The 22,798-nt window shown below is 35.8% G+C and overlaps 5 protein-coding genes across 12 annotated transcripts; all 5 read left to right on the top strand.

Moving 5' to 3' along the window:
• The first annotated feature begins 70 nt into the window (after positions 1-70).
• PNG1 (peptide-N-glycanase 1) lies at positions 71-5,227 on the top strand. 6 transcript variants are annotated; one of them, XR_015210075.1, is made up of 16 exons: positions 72-217; positions 313-366; positions 440-649; positions 726-824; positions 904-990; positions 1,640-1,722; positions 1,932-2,045; positions 3,201-3,255; positions 3,326-3,412; positions 3,650-3,722; positions 3,886-3,941; positions 4,191-4,255; positions 4,378-4,465; positions 4,572-4,809; positions 4,875-5,009; positions 5,097-5,227. XR_015210075.1 is itself a non-coding variant. In XM_086586500.1 (14 exons), exons 1-14 carry the CDS (start codon positions 140-142, stop codon positions 4,803-4,805), a joined length of 1,383 nt encoding a protein of 460 aa, XP_086442626.1. In that variant the 5' UTR covers positions 72-139; the 3' UTR covers positions 4,806-4,944. The 6 variants fall into 6 exon arrangements, 3 of the variants coding, with proteins under 3 accessions (XP_086442626.1, XP_086442627.1, XP_086442628.1); XR_015210076.1 differs by having other exon boundaries at positions 3,326-3,413; positions 3,684-3,722; XR_015210077.1 differs by lacking the exon at positions 3,650-3,722 and having other exon boundaries at positions 71-217; positions 4,196-4,255.
• LOC147474163 (uncharacterized) lies at positions 5,127-6,475 on the top strand. 2 transcript variants are annotated; one of them, XM_086586505.1, is made up of 3 exons: positions 5,127-5,149; positions 5,585-5,766; positions 6,058-6,475. In XM_086586505.1, the coding sequence occupies exons 2-3, from the start codon at positions 5,595-5,597 to the stop codon at positions 6,210-6,212; spliced, it is 327 nt and encodes a 108-aa protein (XP_086442631.1). In that variant the 5' UTR covers positions 5,127-5,149; positions 5,585-5,594; the 3' UTR covers positions 6,213-6,475. The 2 variants fall into 2 exon arrangements, with proteins under 2 accessions (XP_086442631.1, XP_086442630.1); XM_086586504.1 differs by lacking the exon at positions 5,127-5,149 and having other exon boundaries at positions 5,362-5,766.
• A 3,000-nt stretch (positions 6,476-9,475) lies between these two features.
• Positions 9,476-10,987, top strand: MYB67 (myb domain protein 67). The gene is made up of 3 exons (XM_086586521.1): positions 9,476-9,723; positions 9,836-9,965; positions 10,108-10,987. The coding sequence occupies exons 1-3, from the start codon at positions 9,594-9,596 to the stop codon at positions 10,850-10,852; spliced, it is 1,005 nt and encodes a 334-aa protein (XP_086442647.1). The 5' UTR covers positions 9,476-9,593; the 3' UTR covers positions 10,853-10,987.
• Positions 10,988-12,716: 1,729 nt separating this feature from the next.
• LOC147474161 (centrosomal protein) lies at positions 12,717-14,369 on the top strand. The gene is made up of 2 exons (XM_086586526.1): positions 12,717-13,011; positions 13,891-14,369. The coding sequence occupies exons 1-2, from the start codon at positions 12,808-12,810 to the stop codon at positions 14,149-14,151; spliced, it is 465 nt and encodes a 154-aa protein (XP_086442652.1). The 5' UTR covers positions 12,717-12,807; the 3' UTR covers positions 14,152-14,369.
• Positions 14,370-14,746: 377 nt separating this feature from the next.
• Positions 14,747-21,998, top strand: LOC147474160 (Transducin/WD40 repeat-like superfamily protein). Of its 2 annotated transcripts, none has more exons than XM_086586525.1 (13): positions 14,747-14,874; positions 14,952-15,066; positions 15,528-15,680; positions 16,639-16,769; positions 17,696-17,926; positions 18,113-18,273; positions 19,069-19,169; positions 19,638-19,805; positions 20,166-20,221; positions 20,309-20,366; positions 21,038-21,158; positions 21,237-21,347; positions 21,437-21,998. In XM_086586525.1, the coding sequence occupies exons 3-13, from the start codon at positions 15,609-15,611 to the stop codon at positions 21,553-21,555; spliced, it is 1,329 nt and encodes a 442-aa protein (XP_086442651.1). In that variant the 5' UTR covers positions 14,747-14,874; positions 14,952-15,066; positions 15,528-15,608; the 3' UTR covers positions 21,556-21,998. The 2 variants fall into 2 exon arrangements, with proteins under 2 accessions (XP_086442651.1, XP_086442648.1); XM_086586522.1 differs by having other exon boundaries at positions 21,434-21,998.
• The last annotated feature ends 800 nt before the right edge of the window (positions 21,999-22,798 follow it).

The following is a 22,798-nucleotide window of genomic DNA, read 5'->3' as shown; positions in this document are numbered from 1 at the left end:
GCGTGTCGGCATTTCGATCGGAATATATATATTATATCTCTCTTGCCAAGTAGGCATCATCTTCCCTGTTATTTTTTCTCACAAACAACAGAGAAAAAATAGGAGCAAGCTCAAATTCTCCAACGAACGTTAAAAAAACATGGTAGCTCGGAAGTTCCTCGTTCACCACAATGATACTCAATTCGACGTTGTTTACGACACCGAAGACGGCCTCGACGTCTCTTTCTTTTTCTTCTATATTCATTTCTTTCTATGAACATTTTTTTTTTTTTTTTTTTTCTTAAGCTTCGTTTCTTTCTATTTTAATTGCAGGTTCTCAAATTCCAACTATTCTCTCTCACTTCAGTTCTCCCAGACGAACAAAAGGTTCGTTCTTTACTCATTTATCTCAAATTCTAATGGTCTGGGCCTCTAAATTAGTGTTATTTTATCTTTTTAGTTAATTGGAGGTGAAGATGTTACTATAAATGAAGATACTGATCTCATTTCAGTCTCCGAAACGCTTCGTTTAATTTCGATTACTGGCGATGAAGAAGACCAGGACTTGAAAACCATACCTATCCAAGGCGAAGATGATATCGCAGAATCTTCAAATAAAGAGAGCATCTCCTTTGTACAATCTGATGAAGAATTGGCTAGGATGTTACAGGCAAGGGAATAGAACTTTTAATTTTTGTTGAAATTGGGTTGGAAAATATAGTAAATGTTTGGACATTGTTTTGTAGGCCGAAGAGGAAGCTCTTTTGTTTCAGGAGTTTCAAGAAAGAGATAATGGGAGAGAGTTTGAACAGAGAGTTCAATCTTATCTCTCCCAAGTTCGACTGGTAATGCTCATGTTCATGATCGTCTTAACAATGAAAATGTAGTATAGGGGTGGTTGACTGGGTAGGTTTGTTTGTGCAGTATGAGGACCCGGTTAGCCAAGAAGCAGCTCGTAAAACGGTTCCTGTGGATGAACTTGAGGAGAAAGCATTGGTTTCTTTAGCTAAGGTAATGTTTGTGACAGTTACAATGTTGCTATTGAGATTGAAAATGTGACATTACATTCGATACCTAATGGTGTGAGCTCATTAATAGTAACCACTCTAGCTGGAGTGGCAGCAGAAGATGCCATATAGGATAATGGGCTAATATAAGTATAAATTTACTTAATGCCTTCAAGCCTCCTCATGTGATCCAAAGTGATTAACTAAATATGTCCTCAGATCATTATAATGGTACGAATGTTGTAAAACTTGTTTTTAGCTTCATCTTCTAATTTTGGAAAGTTGTCACTGATGAATCTGTTTCAACATTTCTCCTATCAGCTGCTTGTACTATAGTATGAGTCTATAAAATTGAGTTGTAGACACTTTTCCTAGTTCAAGATCGTGTATAAAGTATAAACATTGTCCTTACATTGAATATTGATGTTGGTCAGTAGATAAAAAAGATTTACATTAGGCACTCTGAAATCTAAATAGATGCAAAATCCATCTAATTTATTGTGTTGGTATTTGTTTTTGGTTTCCTTTTTTAAAATAAATCATAACAGCTTATTATCATCGACTTTATTGTCTGAAATGGTTGCGTTGTCATGAGTTTGTCATTGACATTTCTTGCTCATTCAAGTTGCTAATTCCCACTTTTTCATCTTTAGGAGGGGAATTTCAAGCCTTTGAAAAACAAACAGGATCATGCCTTCCTATTGCAATTGCTTCTCTGGTTCAAAAGATCCTTCAGGTTATGTCCAATCCACTGAATGCATTGTTACTATTTGTATAATAACTCAGGCACAAATACCCATACAGAACACTTGTTAACTGATACTAATATGGAAAGCTTGGTGTTAATAAATATAATGCATCATAGGTTTTTTCTCAAAAAATAATCATCAGTTATCAAAAGTGGAAAGCTTCAGGGTCAATATAAGCATGTTTATAATATTGTAGGTGGGTCAATTCACCTCCTTGTGATGGTTGTGGAAGTGATACTGTAAACATTGGCATGGGTGCTGCAAATCCTTCGGAACTTCAGTTTGGAGGTTTTCGAGTCGAACTGTATAGGTAACCTTTTGTGATTGGACATTGTTTTTTCACACTTACTGTGGGTTCCTTATGTTTAAATTCTTTAGGTCTTCAATTATTTTGTCAGCCTTCATGCTCTTTGTTTTACATGGGGAAGGAGTTGCTTCGTGATAAAGAAAGTTTATGAAACTTGATAGTGTACTTGTTTATAAGTTACACTCCGGATGATCTTGTATCTCCTTTGTCCCTCTTGGAAAGAAGATACTTCTTGCAAATTTTAGGGCATATATGTAAGATTTTGAAATGTTATAAATTAAAGACATAACGATCTAAAAATACAATGTACTTTAGTGTTTTTTACATTAAATGCAATCTATCAAGTCTAATTGGACGGAAAATCAATTAGCCGTCAGAAATGGTCACGTGGGTTGCACTTCTCTCGCCATTTAACCTATATGACTGAAATACCCTCGAAAACAAATCTAATTTTCAACATGTGCCTGAATAGTACAAGCAAGAAAACTTGTCTATTCTCTCATGTAATCAAATTTTCGATCATCTTTGTCCGTGGCTATGTGCACGTGCTTCCATCTTCCTTGAGACATCCCACCCAAAGCACTCCATAACCATCTCAAATTTAAGCCCTCTAATCTGATTCTTCAAAACTTGTTTAAGTTAAATCTTATTTCAATTTGATTATATGGGTTAAATCTACAATTTAGTTCTTTTGTCTTCATTCTATCTCAAGATCATATGCATTACTTTCCTACTTCTCCATTATCTTCAATAACAGATTTGGAAAAAGATTCCCATGAACAACCCACACTAGACAAACTACCAATTTGAACTCTTGATAATCAGGAACTTATCTCATTTAAATCGATTGTTTTGGAGCAATAAAAAACATCCAATAACAGAATCTATGTTGATGCCTCTATTTGGTTAAAAGATGGTAGGTTTTGGAGAAAAAACATTTTCTATTTCTGATAGTGGTCTTTCATGATAACAATCAAACAAACAGAATCCAGTAAGAAATTAACTATGGTGGATAGATTTTGGAACTGCTTATTTAAATCCTCTTTAAATCTGCGTATTTACTTCTCTTTTCTGTAACTTCTTCAACTTCTTGTCTCTCTCTCTCTCTAGAATCTTAACTTCAACTGGTCTCTGCACCTTTGCTGTATGTATCTACAGGTGCAAAAGATGTTCGAGAGTCACTCGTTTCCCACGGTACAATGATCCATCAAAGGTACTGATGTCCCTATTATTTGTCAGATAAGGTTAATTTTTCGTCTATTACATCTTCTACATTTATACAGCTTGTGGAAACCAGAAGAGGACGCTGTGGAGAGTGGGCCAATTGCTTTACATTCTATTGTCGGGCTTTTGGCTATGATTCTCGTCTGGTTAGTCAGCTTCAGGACAACCTGCTGTTTTATTTACTACCGCAGAATCAGTGTTACGTTAGTCTTTATTTCTTTCAAAATTGCTTAGTTGGGTCACAGAGTGAACACTCTCAAGTTCAATGCTATAATGTTCTTTTGAATTTTTTTGATTATGACATAAGATTATGCAATTGCAGGGTATGGCATAAGATTCATTCATTTATAAATGGATTTGTGATATTTTTTGTGCATTAGCAGCCACTACGAAATGATAGACAATCTCTAATTATAGGCTCTTGTTCGGAAGGAAATTTTCAAATTTATGCAACAGGTATATATATCACCCATGCTGAAACATTTGAAATAGGCGTTGTTGTTGAGAGTTGGGACTATGGGACTATGCATTAGCATATATATCAAATCCAAGTGGAATGTGAGTCCTGATCATAGATTCCTCTGCTTGTTTTTTGTATTTTTTTTTCTCTTCGTTCCAGATTGTGGATTTCACAGATCATGTCTGGACAGAGTGTTTTTCGCATCATCTGGGGAGGTAATATACTCATGCATGGTTTTATTTGCTTATATGAAATTGCAGTTGGTTCTTGTCGTTTCATAAAGACTCATAGAATCACATACAAAAGAATATCTATGGTTATCAATGTATCATCATATAAGCACTCAACTAGAGTCTTAGCCTGAATTGGATGCTGCATCTTGATTAGATATATGAAATATTTTCATAATCAGCTTATTCTTTGCTGCTGTTACTCTAAAAGTACTCTCTTCACTTGTACAATAGTGCAGATGGATGCATCTTGATCCCTGTGAAGCAATATATGACAATCCGTTGTTATATGAAAAAGGGTACTTTCTCGTCCACACATTTGCATCTTGCTATTAAGGATTTTGTCATTCAACTGACTTTTATGTCATAGAGGACAATATGAGACTATCTAACTCTGTTGTATAACCTGTTTGTTTTTAAGCTGGAAAAAGAATCTGAGTTATACAATTGCTATTGCAAAAGATGGAGTTCATGACGTGACTAAACGTTATACAAGGAAATGGCCGGAGGTATGTTTGCCCATCATCCACTTCAGTATTAATATATTTTTCTTGCTTTCACAATATGTTTATTTTGATATATGGCAACAAAGAAGAAACTTTTTTATTCTTGCAGGTTTTGACACGCCGGACTATTGCTACAGAATCTGTGGCAGCTGCTGTTCTCTCTAACATAACAAAAGAATGTCGGAAGGGTTTTACTTCTCAAGAAATCTTTAGGTTCGAAGATCGTGACAAGAATGAAGCAGATAATCTTGAGGCTGACCTCCATTCTAAAGATGATACTTCGATCTCATTGCCAGGAAGACAGAGTGGAGCTCAGGAATGGAGAATAGCAAGATCAGAATAGCTAGGTAGTGTAGCACTCCCTTCCACTGAAAGTACCTGTTTCTCTGAACCATTGCTGTGTACATTTCAGGGTTGTCGAAGGAAGTGATGACGGGGGAGTCAGTTGGCACATTTTAGATAAACAGACTTCACAATTATTTGGAAAACGTTTCCAACGCAAGACATATAAGATTGGCACAGTGGGAAAGCCATCAAATATCTTCAGGTTAGATATATTCCTTAAAACTATCCCAATTTGTAGTCATGTTTTCAATGTCATCCTATATAACTCTAACCAATAATGATTTTGCAGGTTGAGTTTTCTGTCTGTACCAGATGTTGAAGCAACGTCAAGATTACAAATAGGTAGCATTGATCTGTATGCAAAACCAGTTTAAGAACAATGAAAGCCTTGTTGCTATATAGTTATTGTTTGTAAGCAAATTTTTTTCTTAACGGAAACCTATCTTAATACCGAAAAGCTAGTGTGCGCAGGGTGTACCCATGCACAGGCATCTGGGCCACTCATATAGGCAGGAGATTCGTGTGTATTGCAACAAAGAAGTACTGTCAACGGCTACACATATATGTGATGCACCCTATATGCCCTCATCACTTACCATTTTACGTATACTAGTAGTTACAAATTTAATAATATTTATTTGAAAAACTAAAAAAAATTTATAAGTTTGGATTCAATCGGGCTTGGGCTTGGCCCTGGCCCGGCCCATGGACAGCCCTAATATTAGACCTAATAATAAGAAAAAAAACAACCAATCTTCTTTCTCTTTGTTTGAGTAGAACCCTAAAAATGGCGAAGTCGCAGAGATCGAAGAGAGAGAAGAGATTGAGGAGTATCAGGAGAGAAATCTCAACTCCTTACTACGACAAACAAGAAGCCGCCAAACTAGCTGTTCAAGAAGCCGCTCTCGCCGCTCCAAAGCTTCCCACTCCACCTTCCTCAATAACAACATCCACCATGGGTAAAGTTTCTCTCTTTTCTGTTTATGCTTCTGTTTTTTATCTACTTGTGTTAAAATTGGTTACCTACAAGTGATTATTTAAGCTTTTTATTACTATTTCTGTCAAGAAGAGAAGAGATGTTAGTTGATACACGTTTACTTCCTTTGTATCTGTGTGTGTGTCTTAACTCTTGATTTAAATGGGAAGAAAGTTTGTAGCTTTTTCATAGAAAGCACAAATGCTGCTGTAATTATGTTTCTATACCGACATTGCGTTTATAGTTATAGGTTGTCTGTTTTTTGTCTGGACAGATGTGGATGTGTTTGAAGATGGACCCTCACATGATCAGAAATCAGGGTCCTTGAAGCCTGTTGGTGGAATTGGTAAAAAGATGAAGAAAAAGTTGAAGATAGGAAGAGGCAAGCGCCGTGGAAAGGGGGGGAAGATCAGAAAGAAGAACATTTAGTTGAGCATACCTGCTGAAGAACATAAGTTGTATGTAACTGAAGAAGGATAGATACATCTTTTGTCTGGATATCTACATTGTTCCTTCAGAAATTGACAATCAACAACTTTGGGGATGTTTACACAATGTAAGTTTTGGAAAATTGGTGTTTTGAGTAGTTAATGTTTAAAGCGCTTCCCAGCAATATTGCTGTCAGGAAGTGGACAGGCCCTTTAGTTTTTTCACCCTTGTGTATGATCTATGAACTCTTAGTTTTCATTACTCATTTTCGACTGAAACCACTTCAATTATATGACACTTATTACTCTGCCAAAGGCTCCTGTCAAGGCAAGTTTTTGCTAACAGTCAGACCAATTAACTAATAATATCTTATGCTATGTGTAGATGGCTTGAGTTTATATATTGGATCTGGGATGTATTGACTTGGTGTACAATACTTCTAGAGAGTAGGAAACCTGGGACAACTGTTCAGAGTAGGATGTATGGGGTAATCCCTAACGATAAACAAAGAGTAATTCACGCCTTATTTTTATATGAGAATTGCTGTGCAAGTAAAGAGTATATTTGCAGCTACTTGCAAGATTTGAATGTTGAAATCTAGAAATGTGATTGCAAATGGCATCCAAAACACTATCAAATGTCCATCAATTGAAAGGTATTTCAAGAAACATAAGCAGATTTCATATTTTATCTGATTTATATGGGATCTAGTTAATGGTCCCATTTTATATGATAAACAATATCTATGTTGTTCATGCAAATGAATAATCAGTTTTTAATGATTATATTTAGTTCTTCCTTGTTTGTTAATTTTATGGCGTCATTTGTATGAGCAGATGCTTTCTTGTAATATCGAAGGTACAACTCACCATAGCAAGTTTTTTTTTTTTTTTTTTTTTTTTTTTTTTTTTTTTTGGGAAATTACCATTGCAACAAGGTTGCATTTCCAGTTTGCCACCCCTTTGTCTATTTAGATCTCTTCCACATCTCAAAGTTAAGTGTTTACTTCGAGGCTTCATTAAATCCAAAGACTTGTCCTCATAAGTAAAACTACCAATGTTTTGTTGTGCAATTTGAGTTCACTAGTTCAGAAGAAAGGGTCAACTTTTTCAGTAACGAAGACATTAGTTCAGATGAAGTGTCAAATGGAATAATCAACATTACACTTCAAATCAATATCAAATGCATATGAAATCCAATAATGTGTCCAACTACCGCGGCTAAGGCAGCTAAATGATAACAGCCTAAACTAATCTCGACCTGGTGATGCGGCACATAAGCAAATGAGGACAGTGTCATTCCAATGTCTCAGTAACTTGACCAGCTCGGTTCTAAATGTCTCGAATTAGATCAAAACAATAGTCTAAGATGCAATGGTATTTCAAATCCAAATGCATAACCTGACAAGAAGACTGAATAAAATCCTTGCCACAAGAAATTACTCCTTGTAACGTAGGATTGATTGTCAAAATTAGATACCATACAGCATTATGCGCCAGATTTGTAAGTTACAGCGCATTTTCAGCGTTGTTCCTTAGCTTCTATCTAAAGGCATCTATGCCAAAGAGGAACAGAGTTCCCTGCAAGTATTGAGTAACTGAAATTGACATTTGTGTTAACAACTTTCTGCACAGGGTGCTTTTCCTCGTGACTTACTGACTGCATTTATATTTCGTTTGACAGGTATATTTCGGCGAAATGAGAACTATAATAGATTAAGAATTGAAACTAAAAGCAATTGGGTAAAAAAAAAAATTAAGAAGAAACCTCATGATAACCATCTTTGTTGACACTCTTCCAAGCAATGGTAGAGTAAAGAAAACATTAACAGATTGGAAAATTTTCTTTTCAGATTTAGATATATGAATGGTTCTTTGGCATGTTTAATGTGGGGAAACAAGTGCTCACACATTGATAACAAGGACCCACATTACTTTGATCTTCTTTAGATAGAGAGCAATTTTGCATGTACCTCTTTATTCTTGTTCTTCTCCTCTAGTTCACCACTTCACCCCACGTACTGCTTCTCAGTTGTAGGCTTGTAGCAGAAGTATATTAAACACTAATAAACAAAGAAAACGTAAAATAAGACATAGAGGAAGTAAACCATGCATAAGGACCTGCCTTGCTAAACTTTTGGAGAAATCATTAAACCTTCTCTAAATTGTCATTATATCAATCATACTCTATTGAGAAAATAAAGTCTTTCTATATTCTCTCCTAGCCAAATAATTCTTAATCAACACACACAAGGAAAAAACGAGCTACCGACTCAGAGATAAGGAAATTATCTGTATTTTCTTTAGAATGCAAAATTTGACATGCATTTCATCAATCCAAATCATAAATGTCATGTTTTATAATAAGTTGCCGGGTTAAGACAGACCGCTACCTGTAAATAAGTTAATCCAAAAGCATAGCTTATATTCCTCCCTAAGAGTACTATAAAAATCATAAATACTTGTTTGCGTGTCGTCATAAATCTTGTCTCTGGAGGGAATTTGAATTTTACATTAGGAATAACAGAGGAACTTGGTTGTACAAGTATCAAATGGGAAAATGTGAGTCTATTTTATCAATGTTTAATCCATGTACAAAACTTGTCACCTTGTGTTTGGAGGCTGCTTGTTAAAGACTCATGCTTGTGGTGTTTAGTTAGTTTATTGAAAATGTGATACTATTTAGAATTGAAGAGTGGTAAGTGAGCTGAAAGCAACACTTGAAGAGAAAACTTGGAAGCTACCAAATCACTCATGAGCCTATCTAATGAGTACACCCTAATTTAATTTCCACGACATTGTCTTAAACATGGCCTTTCTCTTTCTTTTTCATATTGTCTCTTTCTCTATACGCTTTTGTCGTTGCTAATTTGTTTAAGATTTTATTCGTATATCTCTTTTTTCTATTACTTATTAAATTGAGGCTGAATTGTCTGGTATCGCAAACATATATTTTGGGACAAGATCGAATTCTATACTTGTATATTATGCGAATGTGTACTTGTTTATATACAAATCAAAAAAAGATTATGTCACGAGAGCTAGATATAATATTCTGCAGAAGGACCAAAATTTGATATCCCTGATTGGTAGAGGATCAGATTATCGTCTAATTTCAGATAATTAGTTTCAATTTGGTATTGTCTATTAATCTCTAATTAGATTAAGAAAAATATATATATCCGAAGTAACAAATTCAACTTGCATCAGTGTCATGCAGCATACATACGTGCAACTGTGACAACTGTTTATAGAAGAAAAAAATTGTACATTTGGAGAAAGGGAATATAAAAACCACAAGCCTAGAATCTCAAATCCAAACTCCTCTCAATGATAAGAAGCGTGAGCATTTGTGAAGGGGTGGTGGTTTGAGTCTTAAAAGATGGGCCACCATTGCTGTACCAAACAGAAAGTGAAGAGGGGGTTGTGGTCACCTGAAGAAGATGAGAAGCTTATCAAATGCATCACCACTCATGGCCATGGTTGTTGGAGTGCTGTGCCAAAACTTGCTGGTTACTTTCTTTTTGCCTCTCACTTTCTTTCTTTATTTTTTAAACTCGTTATCCCATTCTTGTCTTTGTTGCATGTTGTCCTTGTAAATGTGATGGTTTTGATTTGATACAGGACTTCAAAGATGTGGTAAGAGTTGCAGGCTTAGATGGATCAACTACTTAAGGCCAGACCTCAAGAGGGGTTCTTTTTCTTCCCAAGAAGAAAGAATCATCATTGATTGCCATAGAATTCTAGGCAACAGGTGCGGATTATTTGATTCATGATATGGTTAAATAATTTTCACCATATATATATTTCTTAAATTGAAAACAAGGAACACAATCAACACATGCAGTGGCCGGCCTTCCTATTGTTACATCTTGTTTTGGTTTTGGTTTTCACAGATGGGCTCAGATTGCAAAGCATCTGCCTGGTAGAACTGACAATGAGGTGAAGAACTTCTGGAACTCATGCATTAAGAAAAAGCTTATTGCCCAAGGGTTGGACCCAAAAACCCATAATTTGATGCCTTCTCATCAGATTCACAATAACATAAAAAATGCATGCAATGTGAATCAATTCTATCAACAACCGTCATCAGTTTTCTCCATAAATACACAAATCAGGTCAGACGCATCTATGGACATGAACCAAAGTTTTATCACATTGCTATCTCCTCATGCTTCTAGTACCATTCATCCTCCATTGCCTCAAGCCTCCATGAGCATCTCCACCCTTGACTACCAAAACCAAAATCATGTTTGGCCTGCTGCTAATGATCAAAATTCTCCGGCTTCCCCCTATTTTGCAAACCAATCTTCGATTACACCCCTCTCATCGACGTCAATGAATCCATCTGGACTTGGGTTTTTAGACCATGAGAATTGTTTGTGGAGTGATGGTGGTATAGAATCCATGGTGACTCCAACAGAGGAAGAAATGAACATAGCAGGACAAGTCATGCAGCAGGACAAGGTCGTTGGTGATCAGGTGGAGTTGGAAGCAAGGGATAATGGTCAAGACATGGATACTTCTTTTAGTGAATGTTCCAATTTTGATCTTGAATTTATGGAGTCACCACTAATATCTTGTGGATTAATGTACAATAACATGAACTCCATGGATCATCAACTTTCATGGGATTCTTAGAATCCTTCTTTTCTCCTTTTTTTTTTTCATAACTTAAGTTCTGTAGTGTATCAGAACAGACCATCTTGTAAATATTGTCCATGGCAGTAGAAAATAGATGTAGAATCAAGCAATCATCAACTCTTACTTTCACTCTCTCTGTCTCTTGATTTCAACGAAATGGGCACAAGTGTGTTTAGTTGTAAATCGTAAATGACACGTAGCGTTTTTTTGTTGCAATTGTTTAACCTTGTTGAACATATTAGAGGAAGAACTGGAGATGCTAATCTTTATTTCCATTCAGGATCACATCTGGCGCAGCAAACATTTTACATTCAACTGGGCCAAACGGTGCTCGACATGGTTTTTTATGTACCTAAACGTCCTAAAGTGACCGTTTTCCATATGAGCTGAGAGAACAAATTAAACAACTTCAAAATTTTGTCTTGAGCTGATGAGCTCAGCTTAAAACTTAAAACAGTGTAGGTTACTTTGTCTATTTTGCATGTAAGTGAGGACAAAACTCCACTACTTATTAGAGTCTGAGGTACAGATGTTAAAGAGAAACATATTTGTAAATGGAGCAGGGATTGTCTACTCTTGAATTTAAACTAAGTCATATAAGTGCCTTATTGACATATATATCATATATATGCTTGGCATATAGGTGGTTGATGAATAATTTTTTGGATTAGATGGACAAAAATGAGGCCATTCCTCCGTTATAGGTCAAATGTTGTCATTTGTATGAGAAAAGTTGTCATTTGGAGTAACTTCATTTCCCTTTGTTTTGATTGTTTCCACTACGAAATATGTATCTTTATGTTATGTTGTACGAATGTACGTTGATCACTTAAAAAAAATGTTTAAATTTAAATTTTAATACCAACTAAACATGATTTGAAACTAGCATATGGATTATGGAGTAAGGATTTGCAATGCAGGTGAATAATGGGGGTTTCACCAATTTTGTTGGAAAATGGTTGTACAATGTAGAGGTGAAAAACTGGTGACTTTAGTCCCCAGTTGATTTCAAGGTGAAACCTTTCACCGAGATAGTGGCTGACTTGTTAATTTCGGACGGGATATTGGATTCCGTCTCGTGTGTTTTTTTCAATTTTTTTTTCGAACGGAATGTTTCATTCCGTCTCGCTTGTTTTTTTGATTTTTTTTCGGTTTTTTTAACTTCAGACAAAAAATACGGGGGATGTTACATCAAATTTCTGGAATTGGCAATCAAAACGCTTCTCTGTTTAATTTTAATCTAATATCCTCGTCCAAGATATTTTATTCACTTTGCATTTTCTACACGACAGAAGAACTTTACCTTGTTTTTCACCAAAATGGTGAATAAATCTTTGGTGGCTGGATGATAAGAGGGAGATTATTTTTTGCATTGGAACTTCCTAATAATGGTCCATTAAGAAAGATTCCCAATGCAAATAAGTATTATGGGGATCTTGCTTTTGACTTTATTCACCTCCAAATGGTTCAAAACATTTGCCCAATGCAAAAGTGAATATTAAGGCGACTATTTTCCCAAGTCAAAATGAAAGTGAAACCTTCAATCGAGATAGTGGCTGAGTTGTGAATTTCGAATGGGATATTGTGTGTTTTTTTTAAAAAAAATGGGTTTTATTTTCGGTTCATTTCGTCTCGCATGATTTTTCAGTTTTTTTTCAGTTTTTTTTTTTAAATTTCAGACGGGAATGATGTTTCATTCCGTCCAGAGCGTTTTCACCTTACTTTTCACCAAAACAGTAGAAAAGAGGAAAATTACTGCTTACGTGGAGGTGAAAAAAAGGGAAAAATAATGACTTGCATCGAGAATGCTCTTAGTTACACTCAGCAGAACATTTGATATATACCCGTTATCAAAATCCCAACACAATATATCACGAGATTTTACAAGTTTTCTCAACCATTAAAACAAAAAAATTGGACTCTCCTCAGAAGAAGAAGAAGAAGAAAGAAACATGTCACAGCTGCTGTGGGAGAAGAGTGGGACATGGAGATGGCTGGTTACGAAGACAAGAGATTCGAAGCCCTTCTTCGTTGGCTTCGCTACCATCTGCGGCATTGTTCCTGGTGTTATTGGCTACTTCGTCATGAACTACACCAATGCTCACAATGAACAGCTCGAAGCCCAACTCCGCAAAACAGCCAGGCCTGAAACCTTGGTTTGTTTACTATAAAATATACCCAATCATTTTTCTTTATAGTTCTATGGTTTTAATTTCATTTAAATTGTTTCATTGTTAACTTGTAAATTCGATTACTGTACTGTAGTTTTGTAGACCAGTTAGAGATGAATTCCATTGCATTAGAAATTAGAATGGAGCTAGACATGAAACTCTCTTAACTGTGTGAATAAATAGGAATATTGCTCACTTAATGAATGTTTGGGCCTAAAGGGTAAATCTTTAATCAATATCAACATTTCATTTTGAAGATATAAGAGGTTTCTGGCGACTGCTTTAACTTGACTTATGGGATTTGGGAGTCTCAAGATGTGTAGAGGAGTATCATATAAAGTTATAAACCATTTTTTAGAGAGACCAAAGATAAGCTTCCTTAAAAGGTCTATGAGATGTAATGTTTTCTTCTTCCTTTAATTTTAGAAGCTAAAGCGCTGGAATGTTTAAAGTAGATGGTGTATCTAACATAGCAGGTAAGGAGTCTGTCCAATCTCATCTTACTTGGTTAAGAAAGAAGGAAAAGAACCATGAAGTTTCATAATACCGAACGAAGTGAGCTACCCATCCATGACTAGTGCTAGTCGTTAAACATCACTGCAGCATCCAGAGTTTTTTACTTGCTGTGGTTTACATGTACTGTATAGGTCTAGTCTGTTTCGTTATATCATTTATGTAGGTGTGCATTGAGTCGAACGATTCGTATCAGAAATTACATTTATTTGGCCTGTACAAAGACACCTATCTTTGAAGACACATTTTTGGAATATAACTTGGGTTTTGCTTTCAATATTTTGACCCCCCTTGAATTTTGATCAGCTTATATTATTGAAGCCTCACTTGTTTTATTGGCTTGTGAATTAGATGATGGGGCAAGTTAATCGAGAGAGGCTAGCAGAATACCTTGGCGAGCTGCAGAGGAAAGAGGACACAAATGACAGATATGTAGCTGCTCTAAAAGGGGAAACACTGACTAGAAAGCCTTATGTTAGAATTCAACCAATTCCTAAAGAGCATCTCAAAGAAAAACCAATTCCTAAAGAGGATGTCAATGTCAAAGAAAAACCAATTCCTAAAGAGGATGTCAAAGAAGCTGCAAAGGAACAGAAGCAAGGAAGTAAATGAACATGGTGTGAACATTTCGTTTATCTGAATACTGGATGTAAGTAGATTGAGAGACAATTTAAACCTATTGCTCAATGTGATACATCAATGTTTTTGAATTCCATATGGAATAAGTTGGGACTAGTACTATAAAACCTAGTTGACAGACATGTTTCTGTCTGTGTTAGATGTAAAAGTTGAAGCAGTCATTTGAGTCACTGCAAATGCATTTTCTTTTATTTTGCTTTATCAAGTGAGCGGAGCGAGGCCCAAAAAGTATTTTTGTTGGTTTTGTATGTCCTCATTCTCGAGCAATTTCTCCTTCCCTCTCCCTCTTTCCTTCTCAACCAAACCCAACTCTCTTTCTCCCCACCACAAACCCATCTCTCTTCTCCACCTCCTTTTACTTTTAAAAGTGTTTCCATTGAACTCAGGTACAGCTCGCTGATTAATCTTGACAGGCACACTTACACTGTATTCCACATGTTTTGCTATGATTGAAATATCAAAGTCAAGGGCGAAATACCGACTTGATATCTCCGACATATTATGATATATCAAAACGGTTTCAGCCCTAATTGGATCAAACCGAGATATCGGAGCTAGCCTAGAAACTGGAAAAGGTACGAGGTAATAACTAACCGTTTTACCAGAATTCCAAACACAAAAAAAAAAAAAAAGGTACCAACTTTCTCTCTTCTCTCTACAAACATCGCGCCAAAGTTTGAAAGATGCCACAACAAGGTACTAGTTTTTTTTTTTTGTTTAATCTTTTGTTTTATGTTGAAAAGAAAACTTATTTATGGTGTCTGTCTTGCAAGAACTTCCTGGGTTCTACTTTGATCCAGAAAAAACAGGTACTTCCCAATAAAAGGGCCGATACCTGGTTCCACTTCCTACTCTCACAAACCTCCTTCTACTTCCAAGCCCAACCAGGTATGCTTTACTTACCATTGTTATGTGTATACTACTTTAATCAAGTTTTCATTGCGGAATATGCATAGTTAAGTCAATGCCCCTGAGGTGTCCATTTTATTTCACCTAGCTCATATATATATGCTGTGTGAGGTACATAAATCGAATGCAATAGTCCATGCTTTAGCAAATATTATTTTTTAGAAAAAAAAATTCTGGTTGATAGTCTCTTTTAAGACATTGAAAAGGGCCATTATATTCACTCGGGTTTTAAGAAAATGTGAAACGTATAGTCGATTATAACAGGTCTATTAGTCAATTATAAGTGGCAATGACCTTTGGTTGAGATGAACAATCTCCTTTATTTTTTTTATTCTACATTGTAAGTTTTTTGTATAAAATGCAGAGACGTACGTGCACTCCAACTCGTATATGTTTTATTCAACTAGTTTTGTAGCTAATTATTTTTTTATTCTTTGTAGGAAACTAACCAGCAAAGTAAGCCTAGGTTAAAGGAAACCAAGTCTGCGGAATTGCTTCAGCTTAGGGAATTGTCTGGTAAAATGCTTAGTTCTCAAAGACGGAAGTGTAACTTTCAGCATGAATACCAAAAGCATCAAGCATCACATCCTATGGTATGTTTAGTATGTACTTATCATTTCTGGCTTTATGCCTTCAAGCGGAGGCTTTGATCGCCTTGAATACTTGTTAATGATAAAGGAAATCTCATTACCTCTTTCGTTGCCATAGCGGTGCAGTTTTAAATCTAGCTGTTTAAAAGTGTCCCCAGTGATATTTCACTTTACTGAGCAAAAAAAAAAAAAAAAAAAAAAGTGTCCCCAGTGATGCATTCTTGTGTACAATCATCATGTTCCTTTGAAAGCTATGTATAGTACAAGTTATTTGGCTCGTAATCTTTTTTCTCCTGTTCAAATATTAACTGACTTTGTGTAAGCATGACTGCATGAGTGCATTAACATAGTATGGTACATGGCGGTGGCCTACATAACAACGAAAGCAAGATTGAGAAACGAAAACCTGTATCAGGCACTCCAAGCAGTAGATCAAATCTCAAGTACAAAAAGAACACAAAGAGTTAATCTTTCAGCTCCTTAGTTCTTAGTTCTTACAAAGGGGGGCCTAGAGAAAATGAACTTTTCTGTGTCACTAATATTCATCCTTCCCAGGTAGTCTTCCTCTGGTTCCGCCCCTGCAAGGCGTAAACCTTTTCTTTCAACTGCATATGGAGAATTTTGAAGAGAAATAGAGATTTGATAAAAATTATTTGTATGAGGTCAGGTTGATGAGATTTATCGTAAGCATGGGTAATTGCTAGTTTGCTACCATATAGACATTTTTGAAAGCTGATCAACAAACCCCAATATTTGATCAGATTCCCAAGTGTCTTGGATTTTCCCGTTTATATTTTGGAATTCAGTTTACCTTTTTGATAACACTTACTAAGCTTTTCCTGTACTTTATTGTATATGAATAGATCATTATCAAAAGCATTATAATACATATATTTTACAAATTTCATTCTAATTTTGTCAGTATGATGTTTCTGTGTTAAATTTTGTTTTTCTAATGCAGATTTGGAAATACAAAAATGTGGAGAGGATGGCTTGTGGTGCTTTGGAACAATTCCACATTGATATGCAAACTCCTGAAGGCCAAAAAGAAACAAACTTTCTATTGATGGGGAGTGTCTCTGGCACTTTGAGGTGAATGTGGCTATAATTAAATCAATTGATGTTTGTCATATGCTTCTCACTTAAGGCTCATATCCATGTACACCCGGCGCAAATGAGTTTTTCAGAATCAAATTGGACCATTCAAATTTTTGGATCATTTGATTCTTAAAGGTTTTTGCTTTTAAATTATGCAACACCTTACAGTATAAATTAAAAGTATGTGATAGCCGTGACTACTTTTTAACTTGTCATGTATGCAAACACTTGCAAGTTGCAACCATGGATATGTCGTTATGCCTGGCAATATTGATATTTATAATGAACCATTACAGACTAATAATTTGACCTTTTTTTTGGAGACTCAGAATTGTTTGTTGTCGTTCTCAGATTTCCAGTAGTCTTTTACATAGTTTCAATGTCAATTTTGACAAAATCCATAAACATATTTCTTCAAGAGTTCAGGATGCTTGAATTTAATACATGCATGAGTATCCAGTCTTTATTTAAAGAAATGTTGTGAACACTTTGTCAAGTTGAATGAACAGGAATATAATTTTCAGAATCTTATGTCAAGCATGTTATGTTCTTTACATAATAAACTCGGCAAAAGTTGGTGAATATTTCAAAAGTATTGGGTTGAGTAAATGCTTCATGGTCGGCACTTGGTGCCAGTGGGGTAAGTTTTCACCATCAAACCTGTTGCCTTTGGGACCTCTAAGACATTGCTGTTTGTTGACCCTCTTCACTCGTGATGATTTTACCTTTTTTGCTTATATGGAGTGCCAAGTGGACATTGTTTAAATAAAATGCATCAACACTAATGAAACAGTCTCACCCTATTGCTACTTGATTTTGATGCATCATACTTGATAATTGCACTAAAGTAACCTTTTATTTGGTGATTGGATGTAACATTCCCGTACAGCGACTAATGTTGTCTCTAATGCCTGTTGCAGTATTTATGAAGTAGGGCAAGTGGGGACACACGGTTACGGGTTTGAATGCGTGCCAGATCTCATCTGGCCTGACGTTACTGAAAGCCAATCAGATTGCACTATATCTCCAAGATGTATTTGTATGCATGAACTTCCTGTACTTGTGACTTCTTCGACTATATCTTCTATAAAGGTCAGAAGACAGCATTCTCCCTGTACCGCTGATGTTGGTTCTTCCATCCGGCATGCCTTGTATCCACTAATAAAGTTGTAGTATAATTTTCTACACTTGTTATCTTCATAATTTATTCAGTGGATATTAACTGCTACCTGCTCATGTTTGGTCAGTTTCTATGATGTCCTTCAATCTCAACTTTGTAATTCTATCTACCTATGCTCAGATTTTTTCCACATGCAAACCTTGACATTATGAAACAGGATTTCTACCCTGGGATCAGAAACATCAGGTGGATCTGTCTATTTTATGAAACTCAATGAACTATTAGACCTTACTCCAACGAGTATTTTCGAGGTTGGTTCGTTGAATTGTACAATTTGGACTGCCGAGTGCCACCCAGATGGTTTGCATGCTGTCATCGGCAAGTTCTGCTTCATCTCTTATTTTTTTTAATTTTGTAATGTTACTCTAAATTCATAATTCTCTCTCTTATTTGTGTGAAATTGTTTGAAATTACTACAATTAGAGTTCAACCATGGTAAAATGATATTGTTAGTGCGCTGAATGTGCAATGAAAATTGAAAAGTAATGTTATTTGGTTATTGTAATAAAGACAAAAATAAGAGAAACCAAATGCATTTGAAATGTGTTAACATGGGCTTCCAACTCAAAATCAATTGGTGATGAGTAGTGAAGTAGCCATAGAAACTGTATGTTATTATGCACGGCTTTAATTTTCCCATGTGGGACTATATTAATATCTCAACAAGCCCCCTCACGTGTGGCGTTACTTGAACCTAACACGAGGACAACGTACTTGGGAAACGTGGAGTAAATGGTCCCATTTGGGCCAAATACAATTGCCCGCTCTGATATTTTCTCAAATTTGGGCATCCAACTCAAGGAACTATATACTATTATGATTATGCAACTATATACTATTATGCGAAGCTTTAATTATCCCATGTGAGACTATACTAACATCTCAAAAGATACTACTACTTGATATGCAGTGAGAGAAATTCCCACATAAAAAAACTACATTTTTCATGTCACTAGTTTTATATACTATGTCCAAGTGAAACATAATTGACCAACTGAGTTGGCATTTCTACTTTGGTACTGCAGATGATATGCACTTAAATCACAGTATGTTCTGTATATGTCTTCTTACGTATGAAAAATAACTCTCTCTCTCTCTGTCCCCTTTAAATAGGTACCAATCGGGGAGCTGCCATGTTAAATTTAGAAACTGGAGCTGTATCGTGGTTGTGCCACAGCAAAAGTGATGTCTTCTCACTACAATTTAACGAGTCGGTAATATTGAATTTTATTTAGTTTTGTAGAGTATGGATAGGTTCTCTTATGCCATCGTGAATGTCTGTTTACTTGTATGTATTTATTCGAGGGGTCAAGGTTCTATGTGCATAATTTAATATCTACACTTGGACTGTCAGAAATTATGAGTCCAGGTTTTTAGTAGGCTTGGTTTTGGCTAGATGCAATTTGTACGTGTAGTTACAGTTTTTCCCTTCCATCTGTTGAATAGGGCGCAAACGTTATACTGTATACTGCATATCAGTATTCTGTTATGCAATCTATCTTACTCCTGGTCCTTTCACAATCATTTCATCGGAATTTCGATTGGCTGTGCTCTTCATTTTACATTTTGTTTTATTATTGCAATATGTTTAATTTGATGTAAATGACATCTTATTGCTGGGTTGTAGTACTAGTTACTGAAGTCTCGTCCTTGGAACTTATCATGTTTATCTTTTGTTGCAGGGAAATGTTATGTTGTGTGGCTTCAGAAATGGTGGAATTGTAACAGTTGATGTTCGACAGAAACAGCAAGGAACAATGGTTTCTAGACATCGAATACCTTTCTCATCAAATACAGATCATGAGGATTCAAGTAGGAATGCTCAGAAACGGACTAAGGCATGGTTTGAGGTATTGTGCTGCTTGTCTATGGCCTTTATAACATGTTCAAATCTAAATGCTATTATTCTTTATTATTTCCTTCCAAAAGCTTTGTATTTTCATCCAACATATAGACTTAAGAATTTTATAAAGCAATGAGTTTACAAATATATTGATGTAACTGTACGGGTCACAATTTTCTGCTTTTTGGAAGTAGCTTCTTAGTTAGAGTGCAAGTTTTTACAAGTATGAAACAATAATGAGCATTATGCAAATAACTTCAATGGATCAAATACTCAATACTGATTATATCGTCATATCCTAAACTTACGTGGAATTGATTGTTGTCTTGAAATTTATGTGATTGGATTCCATTGTTATGCTTTGCAGGTAAAAGGAAGTATACATCCTTCTTGTACCATTTTTATGCCTTCCTCTATCTCCAGGTACTGATAGACGAATTAAGCATCAACTTTTTAACCTACATTTCTTATATGAGATATTGTTGAATTTTTTCAATTATGATTTTGTAGTTTGAAAACACTTCAAACCGATGACCAGTATTTCTTGGCAAGTTCAATGGATGGTTCGGTGAGTTTTTATATGAATTTATTTTGCGACAGTCATTTAATGTTCTCCATAAAGTTAATCTTATCTTGAGGTGGTTTCTTCCTTCCAAAATGACATGTTATGATGGAAGTTGTGCTGGTAGATTAAAGTAATAGTCAATGTGGTGATGTAGTTGCAGGATGCTTTATCATATGTTATATGAAGATCTATACATTCATGACAAATTACTATTTATCTTATTTTATTTTGTTTGTTTATTTATTTTTCTGGAAAGAGCACATAATATACAGTGTAAAGTTTCTTGAAAGCCACCTCTATTTTAGCACCCAAGTCCCATTACATGACAAGTGACTTACAACCAACCAAACCACCACCACCAACCCCCCCCCCCCCCAACACACACACACACACACACACACAAAAACTTATGCAAGGCCTCCTGAATTCCTGATACAACCACCAGGCCTTGACCACCTGAGCTGCTGGACACTTTACAAAATACTGGGGTGGACGTGGAATGCCTTTTTGTCTTTCATACTTCAGAAAATTTTCTTTGAGCTATCTTATGTTCTTTTGTTGTAGATGCTACTCTATTTACTCTTATGTTTGAAGTATAGAGTGAACTGTTCTTGAAGTGTGATTCTGATTTCAAATGTATATATGTACAATTTTACAATTGGATTTTATTATAGATCAAACTATATGATCACCGCCTGATTCGGAGAGGATCTGTTCAATCTTATGAAGGGCATGTAAATTCCCACTCACGGATACAGCTAGGAGTGGATCCGTCTGAGAGACTAATGATGTCAGGTACATTATCTTTTGGCGCTGTCAATTGTTGTTTGAAGTTTTCAGTAAGCTGAGTTAACGTGCTGAGATTTGTACTAGGAGGAGAGGATGGTAACGTGCGCATTTGGAGCATCAAGACAGGTGAGCTGCTCTTTGGGAAGAAAGTATCACATTCCGTACCCACAACAGTGTGCTGGCCAGGAACTGGAGGTACTTCTCTACCGTTCACTTTGGGCTTTTCTTTGGTAGTGTAATTTTTTTCTCTTGGTTTTTACTCATCAATCTTCTTTGTGCAGCAGAACTTATGGGAAAATCGGTGTTATGCCAAAAGTATGAAGAATATTTGTATGAAAAGAATCACAGTTGGGGTGCATGGCTTGGATCTGCTGAAGAGCTATTTTACATTCATGGATCATGATTGATCTTGAAGTTCAAATTTAAACGGTATAGTGATAACCAATACAGTGAAAGTCTCGTCCCATTTCTGCTATATAAAGAGAAGGCGAATTCTTCAGATAGCAGAAGGTTTTGTGCACTACTTTGTAAGACGGCTCCAGCTCCTAGTCAGCTAACAAATATTTAGTCTTTTTGCATCTGTTGCTGACCTCCTCCCGACGCATACCTTGCAATTTTGCAAGCTTAGCAAGTGGATTTGAATAGTGTTAGACTGTTAGTTACCCAAGAACCAGGGCTGTAAATTTCACATTTTGATTAAATATTTTGAGAACAGACTTTGGCAAACCTTCAGCATCCCCTGGACAAGGACTGAAAATGTAGGCCTGTTAAATATTGGATGTGCAACTGTACAAGGAATAGATACAAGGTATTCATTTTATCCCATAATCAATTTCTTTTGTTTTAGTTAAATTTTCGTAATTGAAACCGTAGGAGTTGAAATGAACATATCATAAACTTGCTTCTGGATGGTTAAGTGCTGGCATTTTGCTTCATAACAATGGTGATCCTGATTTATAATGTAAAAACAAGTCTATTTACTAAATCATCATGATGGTTGATGGCTTGATGCATATCTTAGTTATTAACAAATGTTAACATGTGGGGGGCTTTATTGAATAGGTCAGTGCACGTGGTCATAACATGTGGGATTTTCCCATGTATCTCAAAACAAAATCAAAATCGGGATAGTTTTGACTTTTGAGATTGTAAGTAACAGCAGTAGCACGACACAAGGGAACAGAAAAGAAAAAAAGTTAACACTTGGGCCATCGAAGAGTACATAAGATTTGCCTTTCGTGAAAGTGAGCCTTGGAGGCTTGGACTCCAGGCTTTGGATGCTCTGGTCCAGTTCAACATTTCACGCAAAACTAGGATTTGCTCCTCTTTTCATGATGGCATGCTCCATTCAAACTTAATTTCAAGGTACGTCTAACTGTCCAAGCCATCTATCTCTGCTTATCCCTCTTCAATCTCCAAGACTCTCACCATATTGGTGTAGGGTATTACTAACAGAAATAACATAGGCTTGCCTTGAATAATAGAGACTTGAAACCTTCAAACTTACAATTTTTTTAGGTGGTTAGTAACTTAGTATGACTGATATAACGTCAAACATCCAAACTATTGATGAGTGCGGGACTGTAGGCAACTAAAGACTTAGCAGACGTGATATTTTTCCTTCCAAAATCTTGACTGATTGGCAC

This window comes from Coptis chinensis, unplaced genomic scaffold (genome assembly GCF_015680905.1).
Source record: "Coptis chinensis isolate HL-2020 unplaced genomic scaffold, ASM1568090v1 utg1247_pilon_pilon, whole genome shotgun sequence".
Taxonomy (NCBI): Eukaryota; Viridiplantae; Streptophyta; class Magnoliopsida; order Ranunculales; family Ranunculaceae; genus Coptis; species Coptis chinensis.
This window is presented reverse-complemented; position numbering and strand designations above follow the sequence as displayed.